This window comes from Micropterus salmoides, unplaced genomic scaffold, assembly GCF_014851395.1.
Source record: "Micropterus salmoides isolate LMB-PRFRI ecotype aquatic unplaced genomic scaffold, ASM1485139v1 Ms_hic_scaffold_2, whole genome shotgun sequence".
NCBI lineage: Eukaryota > Metazoa > Chordata > Actinopteri > Centrarchiformes > Centrarchidae > Micropterus > Micropterus salmoides.
In genome coordinates, this window is record NW_024041150.1 from 4579585 (window position 1) to 4603863 (window position 24279).

The 24279-nt window shown below is 42.6% G+C and overlaps 1 protein-coding gene and 2 pseudogenes across 1 annotated transcript; all 3 read left to right on the forward strand.

The window, feature by feature from the left end:
• The first annotated feature begins 3689 nt into the window (after nucleotides 1-3689).
• LOC119911571 lies at nucleotides 3690-5235 on the forward strand (annotated as a pseudogene).
• Nucleotides 5236-5476: 241 nt separating this feature from the next.
• On the forward strand, nucleotides 5477-7305 carry LOC119911570. Its single transcript, XM_038730473.1, has one exon. The coding sequence runs from the start codon at nucleotides 6030-6032 to the stop codon at nucleotides 6843-6845; it is 816 nt and encodes a 271-aa protein (XP_038586401.1). The 5' UTR covers nucleotides 5477-6029; the 3' UTR covers nucleotides 6846-7305.
• Nucleotides 7306-19641: 12336 nt separating this feature from the next.
• On the forward strand, nucleotides 19642-21267 carry LOC119911572 (annotated as a pseudogene).
• Nucleotides 21268-24279: the final 3012 nt, after the last annotated feature.

Consider the following 24279-nt stretch of genomic DNA (forward strand, 5'->3'; position numbering starts at 1 on the left):
CTCATTTCTAACGGGGACCAATGTGAGTAAATAAGGATGCACCGATCTGACTTTTTTCAGTCCCAGTACAGATACTTGGGCTTTGAGTATCGATCCGACACCAGTGTTAAATTAATAAGCTGCATTCCTCACTGTGAGAAGGAGACTGGTGGTCTAAGACAACATCAGGCTTTTCTTAGACATTGCTTCCTAACTGTTGAACAGTTTTTTGAAAAAATATCTAATTGTGTTTTGACTGATTATTGCGATATGATTTGTACGGCAGAGTGTGAGGGCCACATTAAGGAAGAAATGCTACAGAGGTGTCCTGGCCTAGAATGTTTTTCAATGAAAATGAGAGCATGATCATTACAGTAATGATGTAAAATGATAGTTCCCTCCAATATAACAAATAATATTAGGGCCACATAAAAAAAAGAAATATGAGGATGAAGATTTATTTATTTTGTAAAGTGAAAACGTTGAAATTGTACATAAATCTTCATCCTCAATTTTCTTTTCCGCAATGTGGCTCTAATACGGTTTATAAGTAGTATTTGTAAAATGCTATTTGTGACATTGGAGCATCGTTATTGTCATTTAAATGATTATGGTTGGATTTATTTTCAGGATCTTCCTAAACAAAAGGTGTTTTCTTAAGTCTTTAGAATATGATGTGTAGGCCAGGACACCTCTGCAGCGTGACAATATTTAATGGTAATAAATGGTATTTTTAAACACATTTTGCCGTTAATATTGCACCTTCTCCCGGCCATAAAGCGATTTCAGTTAATTGTTCAGCCCTATTACTAACGTTGTAAAACATAATGTTATGTTAGCTCTCCTAGTAAAATGTTCGGGTCTACCGGCGCACTGCTGACACATCCTGTAGTTCTCCTTTAACTGAATTGATTGGCCGATACCTGATCCAGCCGTTTGAGTCAGTATCGGGCCGATATCCGTTATCAGTATTTATCGGTGCATCCTTATGTATAAACAAAAACATCGTAATCAGTTTGAACCACCACTCTGTAGCAAGTTTCTCTTTTTTATGTGTGTGCATTAAACCATTTTATCAAACCATTACTACCTGTTATTGAGGCTGAGCTGCTGAACTGCCGTAACATCCTGCATGATTGATGATACATGATTTCATGTAAAGTCCGAAGAGTTTTACAATCGACAACAGATGGAAAAACACTTGACCAACATTCTGCCTTCTGTGCCTTTAAACCGTAAAGATTTCAAATGTGAAGTGCTAATTTCAATGTTTCCTAAGATGTTTGATATGCCATCATTTTGTACCGTGTATACAATCAAGCTATAACTATGTGTATATTGTAGATATACTGTATGTTGTACAATGTGTATGGATATTTATGTTAAAGCCAGTAAACGGTTGAAAACTTCCTAAATCCAGTTTTTACACGTCTCATTTTGTTCACCGTGATGACACTCGGCTCGCACTGTTGTCTTACTACCTACAATTTAACTTTGTGTCTCCTATCATTTAGTTTCCTAGTCTCATCCTGCAATACCAGCAGAAATAACCTGGAAATAACGTAACTCTGCAGTCACATGAAGTGTGCTGAAATACAACACCGCCAGACTCGAATCATACTCCCATGCCACTAAATCCCTGCTCTGTCTCCCCAGCTGTGTACTCGATGGAAGATTTTGTTGGACTTTAATATTTGTAACCCACAGAAAACAATCCACAAATGTGTACTATGATGCGCAAATATTTCACTATCTACAAAGTGTATTTTTACATTTGTGATGTGTAAAATTAATATCCACAAAAATACAGAGTGACTTCTACACAAAACAGTTTTTGCACATTTGCAGAAAATCTGTCAATTTGTGGGTCATGCTACATTTGTGACTTCCTTTTCACGCATTTGTGGAATTTTGTCCACTCTGTACCACAGAGATCTGTAAACAGAGATCTGTAAATGTGAGAGCAGTTTATTAGCTACACCAGCAGGGTCATCTGTAGGAGACAACAACTTCTGCTTCTGCTGGACAACTGGACTCTTCTCTATCTAAACTTTTCTGTACAAGTGTATATAGTTTACTATTGAATACTTAGCGCTCCCAGCTTGGTGTTTTCAGTACAGCAGCTAGCATTTTCAGGTGTAATGCCTACATAAGGCTAAGCTAAGCTGCTAAAATCGTGCATACCAATATAAATGTTCAAACTTGTGTCAGTATGGACATGATACACATCGTTAGATCACTTTGATTTTCCAGAATTCAGTCATTCAGTCCATTTGACAGAAACCCTGAGCACCAAAGTCCTTCAGATTTACCGGCATGATAAAGGAACTGCAGACCTGTCTCACACATAGGCAGGATGGTTAGCTCTTTTATCGACCGTAGCGCATTGATTGTTGCGCGGTAGCGTCCACACACGCTACATTTTCCCAAGCATTTCTGAAGGATCAGTAAGTGACGCCAGTCACGCACGGACATGTATGTGTAGCCGGTGTTCTGACAATATATGCTGCCTTGTCGAAAAATTCTAAAGTAGCGGAAATCGATAGCAGAGCATCGAGTCGAAAAGTGCTACCTTATGTGTTTCCTTTTCCAACCCCATACAGGTATAACGCACAGTATTATGACATCTTCTGTTTTTTTATTATATTATAAAATCATTTCAGTGGTTCAATGTATTCTAATAGACTAATATCCCCTATCACATAATGCTCCCACTACAGAATAATTTTATATTGCACCATTACTCGCTCCATGTTTACTGTAAGGAGATGGGGAGCATGTTGAAATACTATATTATTAAGATATCAGGGGTAGCGTATTCTGATACACTAATGATTTTTGTTGATATTGCTGACGGTGACCCAACAGCAAGGTTGCACAGATTTATGGGCGTGGAAACAGCCTGCGCTTGTGGGTCGTGCGCATGCGCAGAACCGCTAAGTAGCACATCTCGATAGGTAGCATAAAACGACAGAACACGGGCAGAAGCACTTCCATGTGACATCATCTCTCTCTCTCTCTGCATGAATGTATAACAATATTGTCAAAGCTACATGTAAATTACATAAGATATAAAAATATATAAAAATAAATAAAAAATGAAAATAAAAAAATAAACAAAAAAATCAGTATCAAATGTGAACAATTACTAAAGTATCAAAATAATAATAATAAAGTAGCTTAGATGTAGTAAACTACTTTTGCCACGTTACTGTAACTTTCTTCATTTCATCGGGGGTAGCTTCTGTGTAATGAAGCTTCATTTAATCTAGAGTAACTGTAATTTTCCAAGCAGCTTGCTCACACTGCAAATAGCATATATAAATAAACAATAAAATTTATAGCATAAAAAGATAAAAAATTAAGCAATAAATACAGGAACAGTGTGTACATCACAAATTTAAATCCATCTGGTCTAGCTTTCTTGATAAATTAAACCTATGAGTACAGACCAGACCAACACATACGTAGAGTCTGGACAACCATGATGACAACATGATAGAAACAGCTGGATTTCCTCTGTCACTGGCTCCTGGCTTTCATCTGCACAAAGTGAAGGGAATGTGTTGTTTGCAGTATTTGGTGTGTGTGAGACAGAGACCACAGTATGTTTATGAAGTACATCAACAGTTTTCACCTCAGAGTTTTTAGAGTTAAACCCACCCTCCTTATGGAACTCAAAAACTACTGCTGTGATTTGCTGGAGATATTGTGGGCTGGCCCCGCCCCCTGCCATATCTTCTACATTTGTGACAGAATAACACATACCAGACGCTTCCACGGATACGGAAACTTAATAACGACAGAAACTGAGAAGAACATCAAAGGAGCAGTAAGGAGGTGAGCCTGTGGTCACTTACGAAGAACTTATACTTGTCGTTTTTGTTACAGAGAGGATTAAGCCCTCTGAAACGCTTTTTCTTTCAGTCCTGTTTTGAACTGAGGACATGGAGACACAGACGGGTGTTTGGCTCCTGGCAGCGCTGCTGTTGGCCCTGCTGAACTCTGAAGCTCTAGCAGAAGATAAATACTTCGCTGCTGGCGGGACACTGGAGCTGAGGCCTCAACCATCAGCAGCCATAACCAACATCCTGTGGAAACACAACAGCAATCTGCTGGCAGAGTGCAGGGAGCAGTTGATCTGACCTACTACGGGTTGTTTAAAGGCCGCACAACCCTGGACACAAACACTGGACGATTGCAAATCAACAACATGGGAGAAGCTGACGCGGGGCAGTACGTAGTGGAAATCAACAGCCATGCCCAGAGTCTGAGCTATGATGTTAAAATGATCAAAGAAGTGCCCAAGCCTGAGGTGGTGTTGCGACCAGTGTCCTGTAATGGGGATTCAGAAGCGTGCACGCTGTCCTGTGATGGAGACACTGCAGGGGCTGAACCCGTCACCTACAGCTGGAAGGAGGGAGCCGGAGACTGGAAGGAGTCGGGAAAGGACATGAAAATCACCAAGACTAACACAGGTGTTAAAACCTTCTCCTGCAAGATGGAGAACCCGGTCAGTGAGAAAGAAAGTGAACCTGAACCCAACCCGTTCTTCCAAAAGAAAGAATCAGACGGCGCTGGAATTTGTGAATTGCTCTCTGGGGCTTATACTTTCCTTTGGAAAATGATCTGTTCATGCTCAGACAGAAACAGCGATGGTAATTCAGCTTAAATTCTGCAACTTATTGCATTTAAAACAGCTACCATTTAACCACAAACTAAAAATGTTGCTCCTCAGACCTCCTTCATCCAGACATCTGTTAAGGTTTCACTCATCACACTGAACTGCTAAATATCAGGCAGCCAAATTGATCATCTCAGTAACTCATTTAGTGTTAGAGACTCAACTTAGATCTGCTGCCCACTTCCTATTCTGCTTAAACAAAATGTATAGCTTGTGTTGTTTGTCAGGCTTTTTAGCTTGTTCTAATCTCAGCCACTATAGATGCCTGATTAGATAGTAGCTGGTATATCACTGGCTGCCCTGCAAGATATCTTTGAATAGTAATGAACTGGATCGCTGGCACTAAAATAAATCAGAGGACCTGAAGCATGAGAGCAATATGTGATATATGTATGCATGTTTTTATTCTCCATCAGCCAATAGTTTGTTGGACGTAAATCGAATAAACTTAACACTCTTTTGAGGAACTGGATATGTTTTAGTGACGACCTAAAGCTGTATCACAGTGTATGAACATCTCACAGACAAAATTCTGTCCTCAAACCAACAAATAAAAAAGGTTCAATCAGCTTAACTATGGGCTGTTTTTCATGCTCTGTATTTTTTATTGTAACCATGTTTTAGCTAATTCTTTCACCAGCAGTTAGTTTCTATCTACCAGCACAACTGGTGAAAAGTTCTCAAATACTGTATACGTACATTTATTTGTCCTTCTACAGTGCAGAGCTGCACAGTGACATTAAGGCTGTCGTCCCCCTTCACGTTTCACACACCCGTTCATATAATAGTTATGTTAATACTTATAATATACCAATTTTCTTACTTCTAACACTTTTGGGGACTCGTGTCGCAGTGGGGGCAAAAACTGAGGTCCCTACAGGTAGAGACACTTTTTAAAGGTTACGGTTAGGTTAAAGGTTAGGTTAGGGTAAGAGGCTCGGTATTGCATTATGTCAATTAGATGCCCCGTGAAGAAAGAGGAACAAACGTGTGTATGTTTGTGAAGCTGTTCACTAAAAATCTAGTTTTCAGAGTTCAACAGAAGCTCTTATGAAGCTCAAAACCTACCTGTGAGATTGGCGGGAGATATTGTGTGCTGCCATATTTCAGTTCAGACAGCTGGTTCAAATAGTTTAGTTTAACTACATCAAGGGATAAAACGTTGAACGTTGAAGGAGGACCAGCTTCATGCTTTTACAAATACAGAAACTAAATGAACCACAGAAAATGGGAAGGACATTAAAGGAACTGTGAAGAGGTCGTCCTGTGGTGACTTAGGAACAGCTAATACTTCTCATTTCACTCTCTGAAACACTTACAGGGTCTACTTAGTGTTTTTCTTTCAGTCCTGCATTGATCTGAGGACATGGAGACACAGACGGGTGTTTGGCTCCTGGCAGCGCTGCTGAACGTTTCTTTAGCAGAAGATAAATACGTTGCTGTTGGTGGTAACCTGGAGCTGAGGCCTAAACCACCATCAGCAGTAGCCATCAGCAACATCCTGTGGAAACACAACAACAATCTGCTGGCAGAGTGGGTGAAGGGATTAATTAATCTGACATACTACAGTACGTTTAAAGGCCGCACAACCCTGGACATAACCACTGGACGATTGGAAATCAAGAACATGGGAGAAGCTGACGCGGGGCAGTACACAGTGGAAATCGACAGCCATGCCCAGAGTCTGAGCTATGATGTTAAAATGATCAAAGAAGTGCCCGAGCCTGAGGTATGGATGCGACCAGTGTCCTGTAATGGGGATTCAGAAGCGTGCACGCTGTCCTGTGATGGAGACACTGGAGGGGCTGAACCTGTGACCTACAGCTGGAAGGAGGGAGACGGAGACTGGAAGGAGTCGGGACAGGACATGAAAATCAACAAGACTCAGACAGATGTTGAAACATTTTCCTGCAAGATAAAGAACCCGGTCAGTGAGAAAGAAAGTGAACCCGAAAATAATCCGTTCTTCCAAAGAAATCTTCCAGACTTTGAACTCTGGACTAAGGTTTTAGGGACTGTGATAAGATCCTTGGCAATCGTGGCACTCTTTGTGACTGTTGTGTTCTTCTGTTATCTGAACCGAGAGACCGTCAGGAAGCTGATCTGTCCATGTCAGCGTGGAAAAGGTGACGATAACGCAGCTCGAGGTGGACGATCACCTCCACTTCCTGATAGAGATTAAAGCACGTCAGCCCTGCAGCCATGGAAAGGGAAGGTGCTGTGCTCTGCAGTTAAATATTACACATAAAAGCAAGATTTCTTTAGGAGCCAGATTATATTTCATTTTAACAGTGTTGTATAAATTCAGAGCTGACTTCAGGCTGTGAGTGTTTAACCATCTCTCATCTACTTTTTGTACCTGACTTAAAGTAGGCTTCTATTTTGATGTAAATACTTTAATAAAAATTATGAATGCACAACTTTTACTTTTAGTATTTCTACACTGTGGTATTGCTACTTTTACTTAAGTATAACTGCAGAATGTGTCAGGATCCTGTCAAACTTGTTCTCATGTTTTGACGTGTTGACCAAAAATGTGTATCTCAGTAGTGCGTACATCCTACACAAAGTTCAGACTCAAGTACTTCTGCAGCTGAATCAATTAGTAAAATAAAATATTAATAAAAAATATTAGTAAATTATTTCTTGGTGTGTTATTATCATATCAACATTTTATCACTATTTAAGCTACTGTACAGTATGTAGACACATGAGCCTGGAGTATCTAAGTTCTATTTTAAATGTTAAATAAATCCAAAATAATACTTATCATACAGTTATATACAACAGCTGAACTCCTTGATGTAATAAACTTTTATGATCAAGAACAGTGTCAAGCGGGTTTCTTCTCAACACATCACCGCAGCATTATTGTTCGGACACCACACTTGCATCAGACATTTTATCTTGAGGGACTCACTGAAGACCACTAAAGGAAGGAAACGATGTGATGCGGAAACCAAAGTCAACTCAGAAGACCAAAATAGCGACCTGTGAAGTCTTGTATTGATCTGAGGACATGAAGAAACAGACGGGTGTTTGGCTCTGCTCTTGGCAACAGTCCAGCGTTGGGTGTAACGCGTTACAAAAGTAACGCATTTACAGGAATGTATTGCTTTTTGCTGTAACGCAGTAATATAACACATTACTAAAGAAAATGGGTAATATTACTAGGCTACCTGTTACAATCTCAGTTACAATGCATTTTAACCAGAATTAAGTTTCACTTTTCTAATAATCCACCAACACACAGAAACATTTCGGCACCACAAAAACAAATCCATGGGTAAAAGAGTAACGTTATTTCCTGTTGCGGGAATCGAATGGTGGAGACTGTAGGCAGGGTGCAAACTACAGCGGAGCTCGGCCCCGCGGATATAACGCTGCCCATCACTAGAGCCCACCTATGCAGCACATCTTACTATCTGAATAATGCACCGCAGTGAAAGTAACGCAGAAGTAGTGTAAAGCATCACAATTCAGAGACAGTAATATTGTCATATAGCTAACTAATTACTCTCAAATAACAGTTGACTAACTAGTAATCTGTAATGTATTACATTTTGGATGTAACTTGGCCAACACTGGCAACAGCTCTGCTGCTGCTGAACTCTTCTTTAGCAGAAGATAAAGACATCGGCTGTGTCCGAAATCACCCACTACTCACTATATAGTGGACTATAGAGTGAGCTCGCCATTTTGTAGTGCTGTAGTGATAATTATTATACCCTATAGACAGGTTTCTTGTATACAAACACTACTGGATGCGCACAAAGCCAGGGGGGCAAAATCGCTTTGCTAGCCGGTGTTGTACAGAGTTCTGCCTGCCTGCAGAGAATTGCATGCACACCGTGGGTGATAACGGTCATTTATGCTGAGAAAAGAAGTGGATGCAAATCTCGGCAGGTAGCCTACGAAATTTGATCTGCCGAATTATGCATCCACCTCTTTGGGTACTTCTCAGACACTTTGCTGTGCTCATTGATCAAACAGCATTATCACCACATATATTTACATATATATGCATCACGGTTTAATCACACAGGCGTTATTACAGGCACAACATGAACATAACAGCATAGCATAACTGGGCACAGCGGCCACATATTCTCACACAGCTGACAGACGCAGCAGCAGCATCAGAGCTACAAAGCCACCAACATGCGCAGTAACGTTAAAAAATACATTTGAACCTAGCCTGGCACGGCGGCCACATATAGCCTAAACCACACACACACGCACAGATGGTAGGTGCAACAACATCAGCATGAATGAAGCAAGCAATTGTACACCAAACAAAAACTATAGCCTCCTGTCGAATAAACAATACCCTAACACTGTAAGTACAGTCTGAAATAGTAAATTAGCTTACTTTTGATGATTACAGCAGGAGCCGACGGGGCTTGGTGTTGAACACTCATATTATTTCATCATAGTCCAACGATTCAGTCAGTTCTCTTTCAAAGGAGAGCAGGGACAAAGAGTTCAGTCCGTGTGTCATCATTGATGCCCTGATGCCAGTTTTTATCCGATTGACAGTTGAAAACAGTCTTTCAACAGAACAGCTTGTTATGGGTAGGGTGACGAGGGCCCGCAGGAGACGATTCATTTTGGGAAATATGTCACTAGGACATGCGTCGAGCACCTCCACAACGGATGGAAAGGTCCTGTCCGCTGTGACCTTTCTCTTCAGCTGCTGTACAAACACTGCATGTTCTGCATCTTCCACATTGATGGAAAAGTGTGTGCTGGCGAGCTGTATTAGTGCCTTGTCACCAAAGGTGTCTGACCGAGGCAAGCACGCAGCATCGGCTCTCATAAACCTGTATGTGTCCGCCTTAAAACGAGTGTTCAGTTCCATGATCTGACTGTCTAATATATCATTCCATATATTTTTTAGGTCAGAGTTGTCCTTTACAGGTGACGCTGCATTAGCAACTTAGCTTGCAACTTCCTCTTTCGAGACCCGGTCATTTTCTGTCCTCCTGAATGTAGCGTAGCTCTCTTTAAGGCCTTCGATTAGATCAATGCAATCTGTAACTGATATGATGGAAGATTGCAAGCCCTTAGTGGTGTAGTCACTCATTTCAAATAATTTGTTGAACGTGACTAATAGAAACGCAAATTTTTTTGTTTGCATTTGCTGAAGTAGGAAGTCCGCTTCAAGTTTTGTGTGGCTGGAGCTTTCAGAGAATTCAGCAAGGGTCTCCAAAAGTGGGCCCAAAAGTGCCAGGACTTTACTTACTGTACTTGACCATGAGCTCCATCGGACATCGCAGGATCTCTCTAGTTCTAGCGTTGTTTTCCCTGGTCGCAGCTGTTGTTGGATTTCCATAAATCTAGCATGTCTATGTGACCCTGTCATGAAACTATGCAGGTTGTTGATGACCTTGAAAAATGCTGAAATGCTGGGGGACAACTTTGATACTGTGCACAGGACGAGGTTTAGGCCTGAGAAAACGTTTGCTTCAAAATCATGTGTACCCCTCATTGGTTGCCAGACATAACCGATGCCCCATCAAAACCAAACCCAACGCACAGAGCTGGGTCCAGCTGCAATGGCTCCAGTACTTCCAGGATCTTTGCTGATGTAGCATTTGCGTTCATGTCCCCAGTCTCCACAAATCCCAGAGCCCTTTCCTTCAGCTGGCCTTTGGGTATGTATCTGATACAGACTGCCACAAGCTCTCGTTTTGATAAGTCTTTACACTCATCTGCCAAAATTAGTATAGTATGTGTCTGTCTCGTCATGCAAATCTCTTTTTATTTTGCGGATAAGTAGCGATGCTGTGATTTCCAGTATCTCATTCTGTATTTGGGGGCTCGTAAGTTTCCCGTTTCTTGGCAATTCATCCAGTCACCATTTTATTTCTGGGTCATAGTTAGCAATTAGTTTAAATAATTCCAAGAAGTTGCCTCTGTTCAATGCCTCTTCATTTTCATGATGCCCACGCAACGGGATATCTTGTTTTGCACAGAATAAATCAAGGTCTATTACAACTTTAATGTGCTCTGTATTCCTTTCCACAAATGATCTGTTCATAGCATCATTGTTCAGCTGGTTGATAATATTTCCCCGTCCAGTCTGGTGGCTTTGCTTGAATCCCTGGGCTCTGCCCAGTGCTGTAGAATGCGCCATGCTATCCTTGTGTTTAACACAACATTGGGAAATATGTTTCCAGTCATTGAACCCAATTTTAATAAATCGGTCCTCAGTGGCCACCTCGGGGAAATGGCGACATGGCTTACAAAACACAGCGTCCCTAGAAGTGCTGTACTCTAGCCATTGAGATCTTTCATACCACCGGACAGAAAAACTTCTAGCTTTGCCTGCTATAGTGGTTACTGGGAATGAACTGCGTTTGGGCTGGGTCGCAGGTTCATCTATATTGGACAGGTCTGATGGGGCTTGTACGTCCTTGGCGCTGTATGTAGGCCTAACGTTACCTGTGCTTTGGCATGGAGGGGTTGATGTGGTTGGAGACTGGCTGACGAGGGAAAGCCTGAATTAGCCTTGTGTGTGTTGCTACTACTTGGCACTTGTTGAGGAGAAATTGACGTAGTAGTAGGTGTCTGTGTTGAAAATGGTGGCTGAACTTGAGGTGAATTCTCTTCCCCTTGCTCCTCACGGCGTCTTTTTGTTACAAATTTGAACAAATTTCTTTGTTTCGCCATGATTATCTGAATTTACATAGCTGAAAGCTATCAAAGACTGTTTTGTGCAATGCACTCACTGTGTGAAAGAGGAGGGGCTGTTTGCTACTTGACATTTGCTAAATAATGTGCCATTCAAAAAAATCTGACCTATCATCATCAAATGGTAAACAAGCAGGAAGAATAAAAAAATTAAAACAATGTTTTGACTGCACTGAATGATCAGTAAGAAATAAGGCCTTCTGATTGGGTGGGCCTGAGGGTCAAGTGGATGGGCCCGGGCCCACCCGTGGCTACGCAGATGAAGTGTATTAAAATATTAACGACTCTAAACTTTCATAAAATATATACTTCGAATCATTTATCACTATTGATGAAGCCCACAAAGAATATTGCAGAATTTAAAAGCATTATTTGAAAGTGGATGCAATTCTCGGCAAGCAGGCAAAACTCGGCACAACACCGGTCAGAAGAATGTAGGTTAGCGAAACCGGACGTAATGTAGTTCAAATAAGCTGCTAGTCAAAAAGCTAAAAGAAGAATGAGGGAGAGAGGCGTTCTTTCCACAGCTGTAAGTCTTGCCATTAGGTCCAAAGTAGCTGTGTCACACTCAGAGATGCAAAGAACAAGGTCCTCCGTAAACTTTGTGAGACCAGCAAAAATCTTTCAACCGCAAACAATTTTGTATTGAAGCATCTGCTAAGAAACCTGTAGAGAGAAACTCCGGCAGCTAACGTTCCTGCCAGTGAAGTATCCACTTGGTTGGACAGAGTGCCGTTAATCAACGTTTTGTGTTTTGTAAAAGCACTGAATATTTCTCTTATAACTTAAATGCATGTGCAAAACGGTAACGTTAGTTCAAAATTCTAAACACTTTAGAATTTACACATTACAATTAATGGCGTTAAAAAACGTTATATGCTTCGTAAAAATCATCCTCATTGATGCTTTTATGGATAACGTTACGTGATTAGTTTAAAAATTCGGGAGAGACTGGCTTTGTTTTTTCTATTTCAGTCAGTGAAGTTAAGCAATGTTATGTACTGTAAAAATCATACGTATTGATGCTGTTATGAATACGGGATCAGTTAAAATGTCGGGGGAGACCTGCTTTGTTTTTTAATTATTGTTTAATAGCCTATACCCATAGCCTATATGATGCAGCCTCTCAGACCAGAGGATGCTGCATCATGTGTTTTCAGTTCGGATGCTTGTTGCCTCCTCAGGTTAATTAATGTTCCAGTAAAGTGGATTCATTTCTGAAACGCGCTGCTGGACAAGTTTCCCGTCATTTTTAAGGATGGGGTGCGGTGGTTGAAAGTAATTGTAACGGAACGAGTAACGTGACTATTTAATACCCAGTAATAAGTAACTTGAGTAACTTGCCCAACACTGCAGCTAGATATGCCGTATGAACTGATGTGCCGCGAGGACAGAATACTGCTTTCTGTCCCCTGGTTGCGCACACATCTCGGTGATGACGTTGCACAGAAACCCGTCTATGTAGTCCACTCAATGTATCCCAGAATGCATTTTGAAAAGTAGTGTACAACCGATGGTCACTAACCAAGCCATATATACCGTCATGCATTGCGCTGATAGAAAAAACTGATTGTCTGACGGCAATGACATAATTAACGGCGCCAAAATAACAATCGGAGTAGTGTCTGAAAGTGTTGTTTTAATAATGCAAGTGAGCTCACTATATGCAGTAGTGCTCTACATTCAACTCCCTACATAGGGGGTAGGGAGTAGTGAAGGAATGGGGATTTCGGACACAGCCATCGATTTGGGCGGTGAACTACGGTTAATGCTTAAAGCATCAGTACCCATCACCAACATCCTGGGTAAACGCGTCGGTGATCTGGTGGCAGAGTGGGTGAATGGGTTAGGCTGAGTGCAGACTGAGCTGTGGACCCAAATGCAGACAATACGAGAGCTGGTGCAGTTGAGAAAATATTTATTTACTTAAAACTTAACTTAAACAGGCTTCCACGGGAGCTCGAGGCAAGAGTCCAAACAATGGTAATTCCAACAGAAACATAATCCCAAATCAAAATCCAAAAACAAGGGACAAAGTACTATCCAAAGGTAAGATCCAAAAACACAGAGAACAGAGCACAGGAGAACACTCAACCAAGACGCAAGGACGTGACCAAGACTGAAGACACAAGCAGGCATATATACACAGGGACTAACGAGCGGGGCGGGAGCAACACAGGTGAGGGGTATCAGGACTAATGAGACACAGGCGGGCAAACAGACAGACACCAATAAGGCCATAGGCAAAGTAATAACAACCAGGAAGAAACAGAATAATATAAACAACTGATCCAGAACATAAGCAGACAGATCACAAATACACCAATAAACTACAACTAACAGGGAAAACAGACTGAACTAAAATTAAATAATAATAATAATCATCTTTATTTGTAGAGCACTTTTCAAAAACAAGTTACAAAGTGCTTTAACAAGTGTAAAGACAAAATACCCAAGAGACAATAATACAAAAACAATACAAGATAAAAGCATGAAAACATTGAAAAGACTAAAATACACGTTTAAGATAAATATAAAATAAGTAAAATAGGATAAAATAAAAGGGATAAAATAAAGTCAAATAAGATCAGGAAAGGCTCTCCTATAAAAGTATGTTTTAAGAAGGGACTTAAAAGAGTTCACTGACTCAGCCGACCTGATTTCCTCGGGCAGGCTGTTCCAGAGCCTCGGGGCCCTGACAGCAAACGCTCTGTCCCCTTTACTTTTCAGTCGAGACTCTGGAACAGACAGAACGCAGAGCAAACATGGACAAAATAATACAGAAGTACACAGACCAGGAGTAGACACTAACACACAAATTAAATGCAGGACAAAACTAGAATATGAGACAAGACAGATACTAAGAAAACTTAGTTACAAAACCCTAAACATGACAAGATCAAATAAAGCTATAGAAACACATAATCCAAAACCAACCCCATGAAAACAGATATTAAGTAAACTAGAACATGCGAATAAATAAAATAATAAACAAGGCTACACAGAGAAACACAGAACCTAAATAGGAAAACATGAACACAAAGCACACTCCTAACAGCACAACCCTGGACAAAACCACTGGTCGTTTGAAAATCAACAACATGAGTACTATTGACAAGGGGAGGTACTCAGTGGAAATCAACAATGACCAACAAAGAGTTATGATGTTAATGGGGCGTTACGGGGCGGCTGTGGCTCAGGAGGTAGAGCGGGTTGCCCGTTAATCGGCCGTTCAATCTCCGGCTCCTCCAGGCTACATGTCCCTGGGCAAGATGCTGAACCCTGAATAGCCTTCGGTGGCTGTTCCACCAGTATACAAATGTTAGTTTCTGTTTGAGCACTTAGACTCTTTACAAATACAGAACATTTACATTTAAAATGATCAAAGTTGTACCTCACAGCCTGAGGTGTTGTTGCGTCCACTGACATGTACCACTGATTCAGAAGCGTGCACGCTGTCACACTGGAGGGGCTGAACCTGTCACCTACAGCTGGAAGGAGGGAGCCGGAGACTGGAAGGAGTCAAATCACCAAGACTTCTCCTGCAAAATAAAGAATCCAGTCAGTGAGAAAGAAAGTGAACCTAAAGACAACCCGTTCTTCCAAAGAAATCTTAAACTAAAGTTTTAGGGGCACTCTTTGTGACTGTTCTTCTGTTATCTGAAACGAGAGACCGTCAGGAAGCTGATCTGTCCATTTCAACGTGGAAAAGGTGACGATAACGCAGCTCGAAGTGGACGATCACCTTCACTTCCTGATAGAGATTAAAGCACGTCAGTCCTCCAGCCACTTCAGACTGTGTCACATCATTTCAACCATCTCTCAGGTGAAGGTCAGTCTTCAGACAAACTCAAATGTGGATCAGTCTTCCTGTGGAGCTTTGACTGAGAACAGAAATTTAAATCCATCTGGTCTAGCTTTCTTGATAAATTAAACCTATGAGTACAGACCAGACCAACACATTACGTAGAGTCTGGACAACCATGATGACAACATGATAGAAACAGCTGGATTTCCTCTGTCGCTGGCTCCTGGCTTTCATTTGCACAAAGTGAAGGGAATGTGTTGTTTGCAGTATTTGGTGTGTGTGAGACAGAGACCACAGTATGTTTATGAAGTACATCAACAGTTTTCACCTCAGAGTTTTTAGAGTTAAACCCACCCTCCTTATGGAACTCAAAAACTACTGCTGTGATTTGCTGGAGATATTGTGGGCTGGCCCCGCCCCCTGCCATATCTTCTACATTTGTGACAGAATAACACATACCGGACGCTTCCACGGATACGGAAACTTAAACTACTGAGAAGATCATCAAAGGAGCAGTAAGGAGGTGAGCCTGTGGTCACTTACGAAGAACTTGTGGTGACCCACAAGTAAGACAAAAAGAGACAATCACCAAGGGACTGTACATTTAAGGTTAAGAGGTTGGTCAGAGAGTTCAGGGTTGACGGGTTAGTGTTTTGATCTGGTATGCTGTTCAGTGTATTATTGAAGTGGAGAGTAAAGCTGACTTGACGCACATCCGTCTCTTGTCTCCTCACTAATGACACTCCACATTGGTGACCCGACGTGAGTTCGATACGGCTGAATTATGTCACACAACGACGGTGGCGAAAATGCTGCTGCTGTGGCAGTCTGAGCTGGAGAAGGCAGATCGCCTGCTGTCCCTGAGCGGCCTTGGCGACGGCAAGCCGTCTGAGTTAATGGAGAGGATGCTAGCGGTGCTGGGTGCAGCGGATCCCTCTTCGCCCACATATTCCTGCGGCAGCTTCCAGCCCCCGTGCGCACCGCACTGGCCAGCTCCCCCCTCCCTTCCTCCAGAGACTACCGGGCACTGGCAGTGGAGGCAGACAGAATTTTCCTCGCCAACCAGCAACAGTTTGTCCATGCACTGTTTCCCCCCCAGCGCACGTCTGCCCCACTTCCACCCACAGAGGACGATCCGGACACCGCAGCTGCTGTGACGGCCCGCTGACAGCGCGAGAATGGGTGGTGTTATTACCATTCCAGGTTCGGGACCAAGGCCAAGCAGTGTCGCCAGCCTTGCAGTTTTCGAGCCCAGGGAAAAGCCAGGGCCGGCGCTCATTAGCAGCTATGGGCGCTGGCTGTGACTGTAAGCTGTTGTTCATCACGGACACCTTGTCCGGCCGGCGGCTGCTGGTTGATTCTGGGGCTCAGTGCAGCATCCTGCTGGCGACGCCAGCGGACACTATGGCTGGCGGGCATGGCCCTCCGATGGAGGCTGGGACTTCGTCATGGCCACCGTGTCTACGTCGCTCCTGGGGGCTGTTTTTCTCTGCGCTTACAGTCTGTTGGTGGATGTTACAAACCGCCGCCTGATCGACGCCTGCTCTTTTGCTTCATACCCCTGCACGCTGGGAGGGATGGGGATGCTTTGTCTGTCGAACACGCTAGCCACCATGGACCCATATCAACGCCTACTTGCTGAGTTCCCTGACATCACCATGCCCACGTTTTCATCGGAAGTGGCTAAGCATGGTGTGGAGCACTACATCACCATGGTTGCCCCCCCAGTATATGCACGGGCTCGGCACCTAGACTCTGCCAAGCTTGCGATCGCCAGGGAGGAGTTCGCCACCATGGAACACCTCGGCATTGTGCGCCGCTCCAACAGCCCGTGGGCTTCCCCCCTGCACCTGGTGACCAAGGCTGATGGCGGTTGGCGTCCTTGAACAACGCCACCACTCCCGACCGGTACCCTGTGCCGCACATACAGGACTTCTCCGCCCACCTAGCCGGCACCACCATTTTCTCAAAGGTGGACCTGGTGCGCGGTTACCATTAGGTGCCAGTCCACCCGCAGGATGTCCCCAAGACAGCAGTCATCACACCCTTTGGCCTTTTCAAATTCCTACGGATGCCTTTCGGCCTCAAGGGTGCCGCACAGACGTTCCTGTTTGTGTACTTGGATGACATCCTCGTGGCCAGTGCGTCCGCAGACGACCACCTGACTCATCTCCGGCAGTTGTTCGGCCGGCTCAGTGAGCATGGTCTCATCATCGACCCGGCCAAGTGCGAGTTTGGCCAGTTGTCCATCACTTTGCTCGGCCACCACGTTACCCTACAGGGGGCCGTCCCCATTCCGGCCAAGGTGGATCGCCAGTTTCCTACGCCCACACAACGTGAAGTCCCTGCAGGTGTTCCTGGGCATGGTGAACTTCTACAACCGTTTTCTCCCCCATGCAGCCCAACTCATGCGACCATTGTATGACGCCTTGCGGGGGGAGGAGGCTGGCGGACGTGCTGGATTGGTCCTCAGAGCTGACGGGTGCCTTCGAAGCTGCGCTGGCCGACGCTGCTCTGGCCGACGCTGCTCTGGCCGACGCTGCTCTGGCCGACGCTGCTCTGCTGGCGCACCCATCTCCGACCGCCCCAGTTGCTCTTACTACAGACGCCTCTGATTATGCTGTGGGGGCTGTGTGTGAACAGTGGGTGGGCGGTGCCTGGCAGCCACTGGCTTTTTTCAGCAGGAAGCTCCGGGACAATGAGAGAAAATACAGCGCCTTCGACAGGGAGCTCCTGGGTCTTTTCCTCGCCCCCATCATTTTCGGTTCCTATTGGAGGGCCGGCAGTTCACGTAAATGTAAATGTTCTGTATTTGTAAAGAGTCTAAGTGCTCAAACAGAAACTAACATGGCTAAGTCTGCAGAGCCATGGTCTGGTCGACAGCAGCGTCAGCTCTCCGCCATCTCTGAGTATACCACTGACATTCAGCATGTGGCCGGCAAAGACAATTTTGTCGCCGACTGCCTTTCCCGGGCAGTCACTGGTTCCGTCCACTTGGGCCTCGACTATGCAGCCATGGCGGTGGATCAGACGGCGGACTTTGAGGTGCAAGCCTACAGGACGGCCCCCACGGAGCTGCTCATGGAAGATGTGGTGTTTGACGCGGCCAAAGCTACACTCCTCTGCGACGTCTCCACTGGCCCTATGGTACCTGCTGGCTGGAGGCATAAGGTTTTTGATGCTCACACCCTAGAGGTGAAGGCCTCTATCAAGTTGGTGGGGGCCAAGTTCTGTGATGGAGACACTGGAGGGGCTGAACCTGTCACCTACAACTGGAAGGAGGGAGACGGAGACTGGAAGGAGTCGGGAAAGGACATGAAAATCACCAAGACTAACACAGGTGTTAAAACCTTCTCCTGCAAGATGGAGAACCCGGTCAGTGAGAAAGAAAGTGAACCTGAACCCAACCCGTTCTTCCAAAAGAAAGAATCAGACGGCGCTGGAATTTGTGAATTGCTCTCTGGGGCTTATACTTTCCTTTGGAGAATGATCTGTTCATGCTCAGACAGAAACAGCGATGGTAATTCAGCTTAAATTCTGCAACTTATTGCATTTAAAACAGCTACCATTTAACCACAATCTAAAAATGTTGTTCCTCAGACCTCCTTCATCCAGACATCTGTTAAGGTTTCACTCATCACACTGAACTGCTAAATATCAGGCAGCCAAATTGATCATCTCAGTAACTCATTTAGTGTTAGAGACTCAACTTAGATCTGCTGCCCACTTCCTATTCTGCTTAAACAAAATGTATAGCTTGTGTTGTTTGTCAGGCTTTTTAGCTTGTTCTAATCTCAGCCACTATAGATGCCTGATTAGATAGTAGCTGGTATATCACTGGCTGCCCTGCAAGATATCTTTGAATAGTAATGAACTGGATCGCTGGCACTAAAATAAATCAGAGGACCTGAAGCATGAGAGCAATATGTGATATATGTATGCATGTTTTTATTCTGCCTCAGCCAATAGTTTGTTGGATGTAAATCGAATGAACTTAACACTCTTTTGAGGAACTGGATATGTTTTAGTGACGACCTAAAGCTGTATCACAGTGTATGAACATCTCACAGGTAAAATTCTGTCCTCAAACCAACAAATAAAAAAGGTTCAATCAGCTTAACTATGGGCTGTTTTTCATGCTCTGTATTTTTTATTGTAACCATGTTTTAGCTGATTCTTTCACCAGCAGTTAGTTTCTATCTACCAGCACAACTGGTGAAAAGTTCTCAAATACTGTATACGTACATTTATTTGTCCTTCTACAGCACAGAGCTGCACAGTGACATTAAGGCTGTCGTCCCCCTTCACGTTTCACACACACGTTCATATAATAGTTATGTTAATACTTATAATATACCAATTTTCTTACTTCTAACACTTTTGGGGACTCGTGTCGCAGTGGGGGCAAAAACTGAGGTCCCTACAGGTAGAGACACTTTTTAAAGGTTGAGACTTGGTTTTAGGGTTCAGGTTACGGTTAGGTTAAAGGTTAGGTTAGAGTAAGAGGCTCTGTATTGAATTATGTCAATTAGATGCCCCATGAAGAAAGAGGAACAAACGTGTGTATGTTTGTGAAGCTGTTCACTAAAAATCTAGTTTTCAGAGTTCAACAGAAGCTCTTATGAAGCTCAAAACCTACCTGTGAGATTGGCGGGAGATATTGTGTGCTGCCGTATTTCCGTTCAGACAGCTGGTTCAAATAGTTTAGTTTAACTACATCAAGGGATAAAACGTTGAACGTTGAAGGAGGACCAGCTTCATGCTTTTACAAATACAGAAACTAAATGAACCACAGAAAATGGGAAGGACATTAAAGGAACTGTGAAGAGGTCGTCCTGTGGTGACTTAGGAACAGCTAATACTTCTCATTTCACTCTCTGAAACACTTACAGGGTCTACTTAGTGTTTTTCTTTCAGTCCTGCATTGATCTGAGGACATGGAGACACAGACGGGTGTTTGGCTCCTGGCAGCGCTGCTGAACGTTTCTTTAGCAGAAGATAAATACGTTGCTGTTGGTGGTAAACTGGAGCTGAGGCCTAAACCACCATCAGCAGTAGCCATAACCAACATCCTGTGGAAACACAACGGTAATCTGGTAGCAGAGTGGGCACAGGGAGCGGTTGAGCTGACACATTACGGGTCGTTTAAAAGCCGAACAACACTGGACATAAACGCTGGAGGTCTGGAAATCAACAACATGGAGAATCTGACGCGGGGCTGTACACAGTGGAAATCAACAGCCAAGTTCAGAGTCCGAGCTATGATGTTAAAATGATCAAAGATGTGCCCAAGCCTGAGGTATGGATGCGATTACTGACATGTGCCGCTGATTCAGAAGCGTGCACGCTGTCCTGTGATGGAGACACTGGAGGGGCTGAACCTGTGACCTACAGCTGGAAGGAGGGAGACGGAGACTGGAAGGAGTCGGGAAAGGACATGAAAATCACCAAGACTAACACAGGTGTTAAAACCTTCTCCTGCAAGATGAAGAACCCGGTCAGTGAGAAAGAAAGTGAACCTGAACCCAACCCGTTCTTCCAAAGAAAACTTCCAGACTGCCTCTGGACTAAAGTTTTAGGGGCTGTGATGAGATCCTTGGCAATCGTGGCACTCTTTGTGACTGTTGTGTTCTTCTGTTATCTGAACCGAGAGACCGTCAGGAAGCTGATCTGTCCATGTCAACGTGGAAAAGGTGACGATAACGCACCTCCACTTCCTGATAGAGATTAAAGCACGTCAGCCCTGCAGCCACTTCAGACTGTGTCACATATAACCATCTCCCAGGTGAAGTTCAGTCTTCAGACAAACACAAATGCTCCTGCTCTGTGTTTTTACTGTTATTTTAGTCCGTGTTAACACTGATTCTTTCACCAGCAGTTAGTTATCTGTGAAGCACAGCTCGTCTTATCTAGTGAATGTGACACGTTGGCTGTTGGTTTGATGAACTAGACTCCCTGTTTGTTTTCATAGAAACTATGTTTTTAACTGATACATGTGTTTCTGCTGTCTCTGACATAATTATGACCAAAAGCAAAGCGTTTGTGTCTGTGATGGAAAAATGTGCTCTTCTTGTCACTTAATAAAAGTACATTTACTCCAGTACTGTACGTTAAGGTACATTAATTTGTCCTCCTACAACACAGAGCTGCACAGTGACATTAAAGTTGTTGTCCCCCTTCACGCTTCACACACAGAACATAAATACAAATAGAATAAAAATAAAACAACATATAAACTAACTTGTATGATAGTTACAAAAGTACTTATATAATATAAGTGCAATTTTGAGGTACTTGTATTTGACTTTTACCATTTTTTGTTACTTTATGAGTCTGCTCCACCACGTGTCAGAGGGGAAATATTGTCCTTTTTACTACAAGACATTTATTTAATCAACAAATATCTCCATCTGCACAAGGAGTACTTTTAGTACCAGACTTAAAGTATGCTTTTATTTTGATGCTAATACTTATGTACTTTTGTAACTGCAGAAAGTGTCAGTAAATGACTTGTTCTCCTGGTTTGATCTGATCGAGATACTGTGGTAAACTAAAAATGTATTTCTCAATAGTGCGTACATCCTACACAAAGTTCAGACTCAAGTACTTCTGCAGCTAAATCAATTAGTAAAATAAGATATTATTGAATTATTACTTTATGTTTTTACCATTACCATGTAAACATATTATTACTATGTCGGCTACTCTAGATAGTATGTAGACACATGAGTTAGAGTAGCCTAGTTCTATTTTAAAGGAGACCTATTCTCCTGCTTTTCCAGTCCTATATTTTAGTTCTGTGATGCCTGTATGGCACCTTATGCATGATTCAGACTTCAAAAAAAATAATATTCTGTTTTATACTGGCTCTTCATGTAGGCCTTCATTTCAGCCTCTGTCTGAAACAAGCTGTAGCATTTTTTGAAGCTTTGGCCATGTTTAACATGAACATCCAACACTGTAACATTATAGATAAGTCATAAAATGTGGAAAAGCATAATAGGTCTCCTTTAACTGTTAAATACATTTATTATTATATTATCATGCGATATTACACAACACTTTAAACACAGTTTGCAGAAAAAGCTGCTACAGTCAATGGTTTTATATTAATAATGGATCAAGTCACCACCTGGATGTGAAAGGTGTTGCTCGTTTAGCGTACCCACAGAGAATTACCCCCAAGCAGAGGTTTTATTTAGCTCACTCAGCTGAATGCAGAACATGTTTAGTGCTATAAAGTGAACAAACAGTTAAACTTGCATCAGACATTTTATCTTGAGGGACTCACTGAAGAACACTAAAGGAAGGAAACAATGTGATGCGGAAACCAAAGTCAACTCAACTGTATTGATCGGAGGACATGGAGACACAGACGGGTCTTTGGCTCCTGGCAGCGCTGCTGTTGGCCCTGCTGAACTGCCACCTCCATTGTGTTTGCCCCTGTTGTCATTTACACAATTATTCACAGTTAATCACCCATAACGGGTACTACAATTACACGTGCAATATTTTAGAATGCACACGCAATTTAGTACTCTTTACTCGGGGTGTTAAGACATTAAGACCCTAAGACATTAACTAGGACACAGGACCAAAAACTGAGACACAGAACCAGGATGAGCCAACACACTAAGATGTGGATTAAAATACTGGACTAAGAACTAAGAAAAGAATAGAAGGAATGAGACAGATCAGGTAATATCTAAACATGCAAAAACAGAGAAAACACAACATGTAGGATAAAAAAAAACAAACCATGACAACTTGTCAGTAAATGACTTGTTCTCACATTTTGATCTGATCAAGGTACTGTGGTAAACCCAAAATATATTTCTCAGCACAGACTGCACCCTACACAAAGTCTGGCAGCTTAATCAATTATTAAATGTTTTGTTTTGACTTTTGTTCCTATTTAACACTGATGAAGTTAATACAGTTTAGCTGTGGAAACCAACAACATGAGAGAAGCGGTGGTAAACCCAATTAAATTGAGATATTAATAAAAAATGTTAAAGTTAATAATTACTTTATGTTTCTACCATTATTTTTCCATTACACCATCCTTCCATTTAGGGGGTCAGATTAGGCGTGTGACGAAACACTTAGCCCATCACACTTGACATTGCACAAGACTGGGGCCATGAGAACAAGACAAGAATATCCTTTAAAAGGCCAACCATTTAGAAAAAAAATTATTGATGAAATATTCAATAGGGGTGTCTGAGGCTCCTCCCCCAGAAGATTTTGAGCATTAAAAACTTAATTTCCTGCATTCTGGAGACATTTTCTGCACCAATTTAAGGTGGAAATGTCTTTATTTTTATAAAGGGAAGAACAAAATTTAGGTGTCCAGTGATAATTTACAATATAAAAATATAATAGAATATAATGCAGTAATCAGTAGCTTATTATTGTTTTTATCTGAAGTAACTTTTTCTGGACAACACACAGTTTTCTTCTATATTTACATGCATAGCAGGCTGATGTGCAAATAAACCTTTCTCATAGCATTTTATTTGTTAATTAACATTTCGTGGTGATATTTTTCAGAACATTTTTAACAAATGCTTTCAAAATGTGGTGGCTACATGTCCCCAGTGTAAATGACCCTCCTCCCTCTCTGCATGTACTCCATGCTTACCGCTTCACCTCCAGTCTCCTCCTGCTCTCTCTCCCTCAGCGCTGTCACTCTGCTGTCTCACGCCTCTTCCTCTGCCTGGCAGGGGCCACGGTACGTCAGATTACCAGTCCAGCCCTGGGGCCCACCATCATGTTATCAGCCTAGTGCTGTAGGTCCTATAGTTATGTAGACATGTGACTTTGGAGTAGCTCTATTTCAAGTGTTAATAAATCCATTAAAATATGATATTATCATACAATATATTACAGCAGTTTAAACACAATTAGCAGGAAAAGCTGCTACAGTCAATGATTTAATTTTAATAATGGATCAAGTGTAAAGTCTTTGTCTTCAGGGCCCCTAGAGTCTGGAACAGTCCACCAGAGATCAGAGTCTGGTCCTCCTTTGATTTCACTTCACATTTATGCAAAATAGCTTTCAGTGTATCATGCATAATTTATTCTTCCATATTAGTATGTTGACTGGTTT

Coding starts and splice junctions, on each gene's coding strand:
- LOC119911570 (XM_038730473.1), top strand. CDS start 6,030: ATGGAGACACAGACGGGTGTTTGGCTCCTGGCAGCGCTGCTGAACGTT.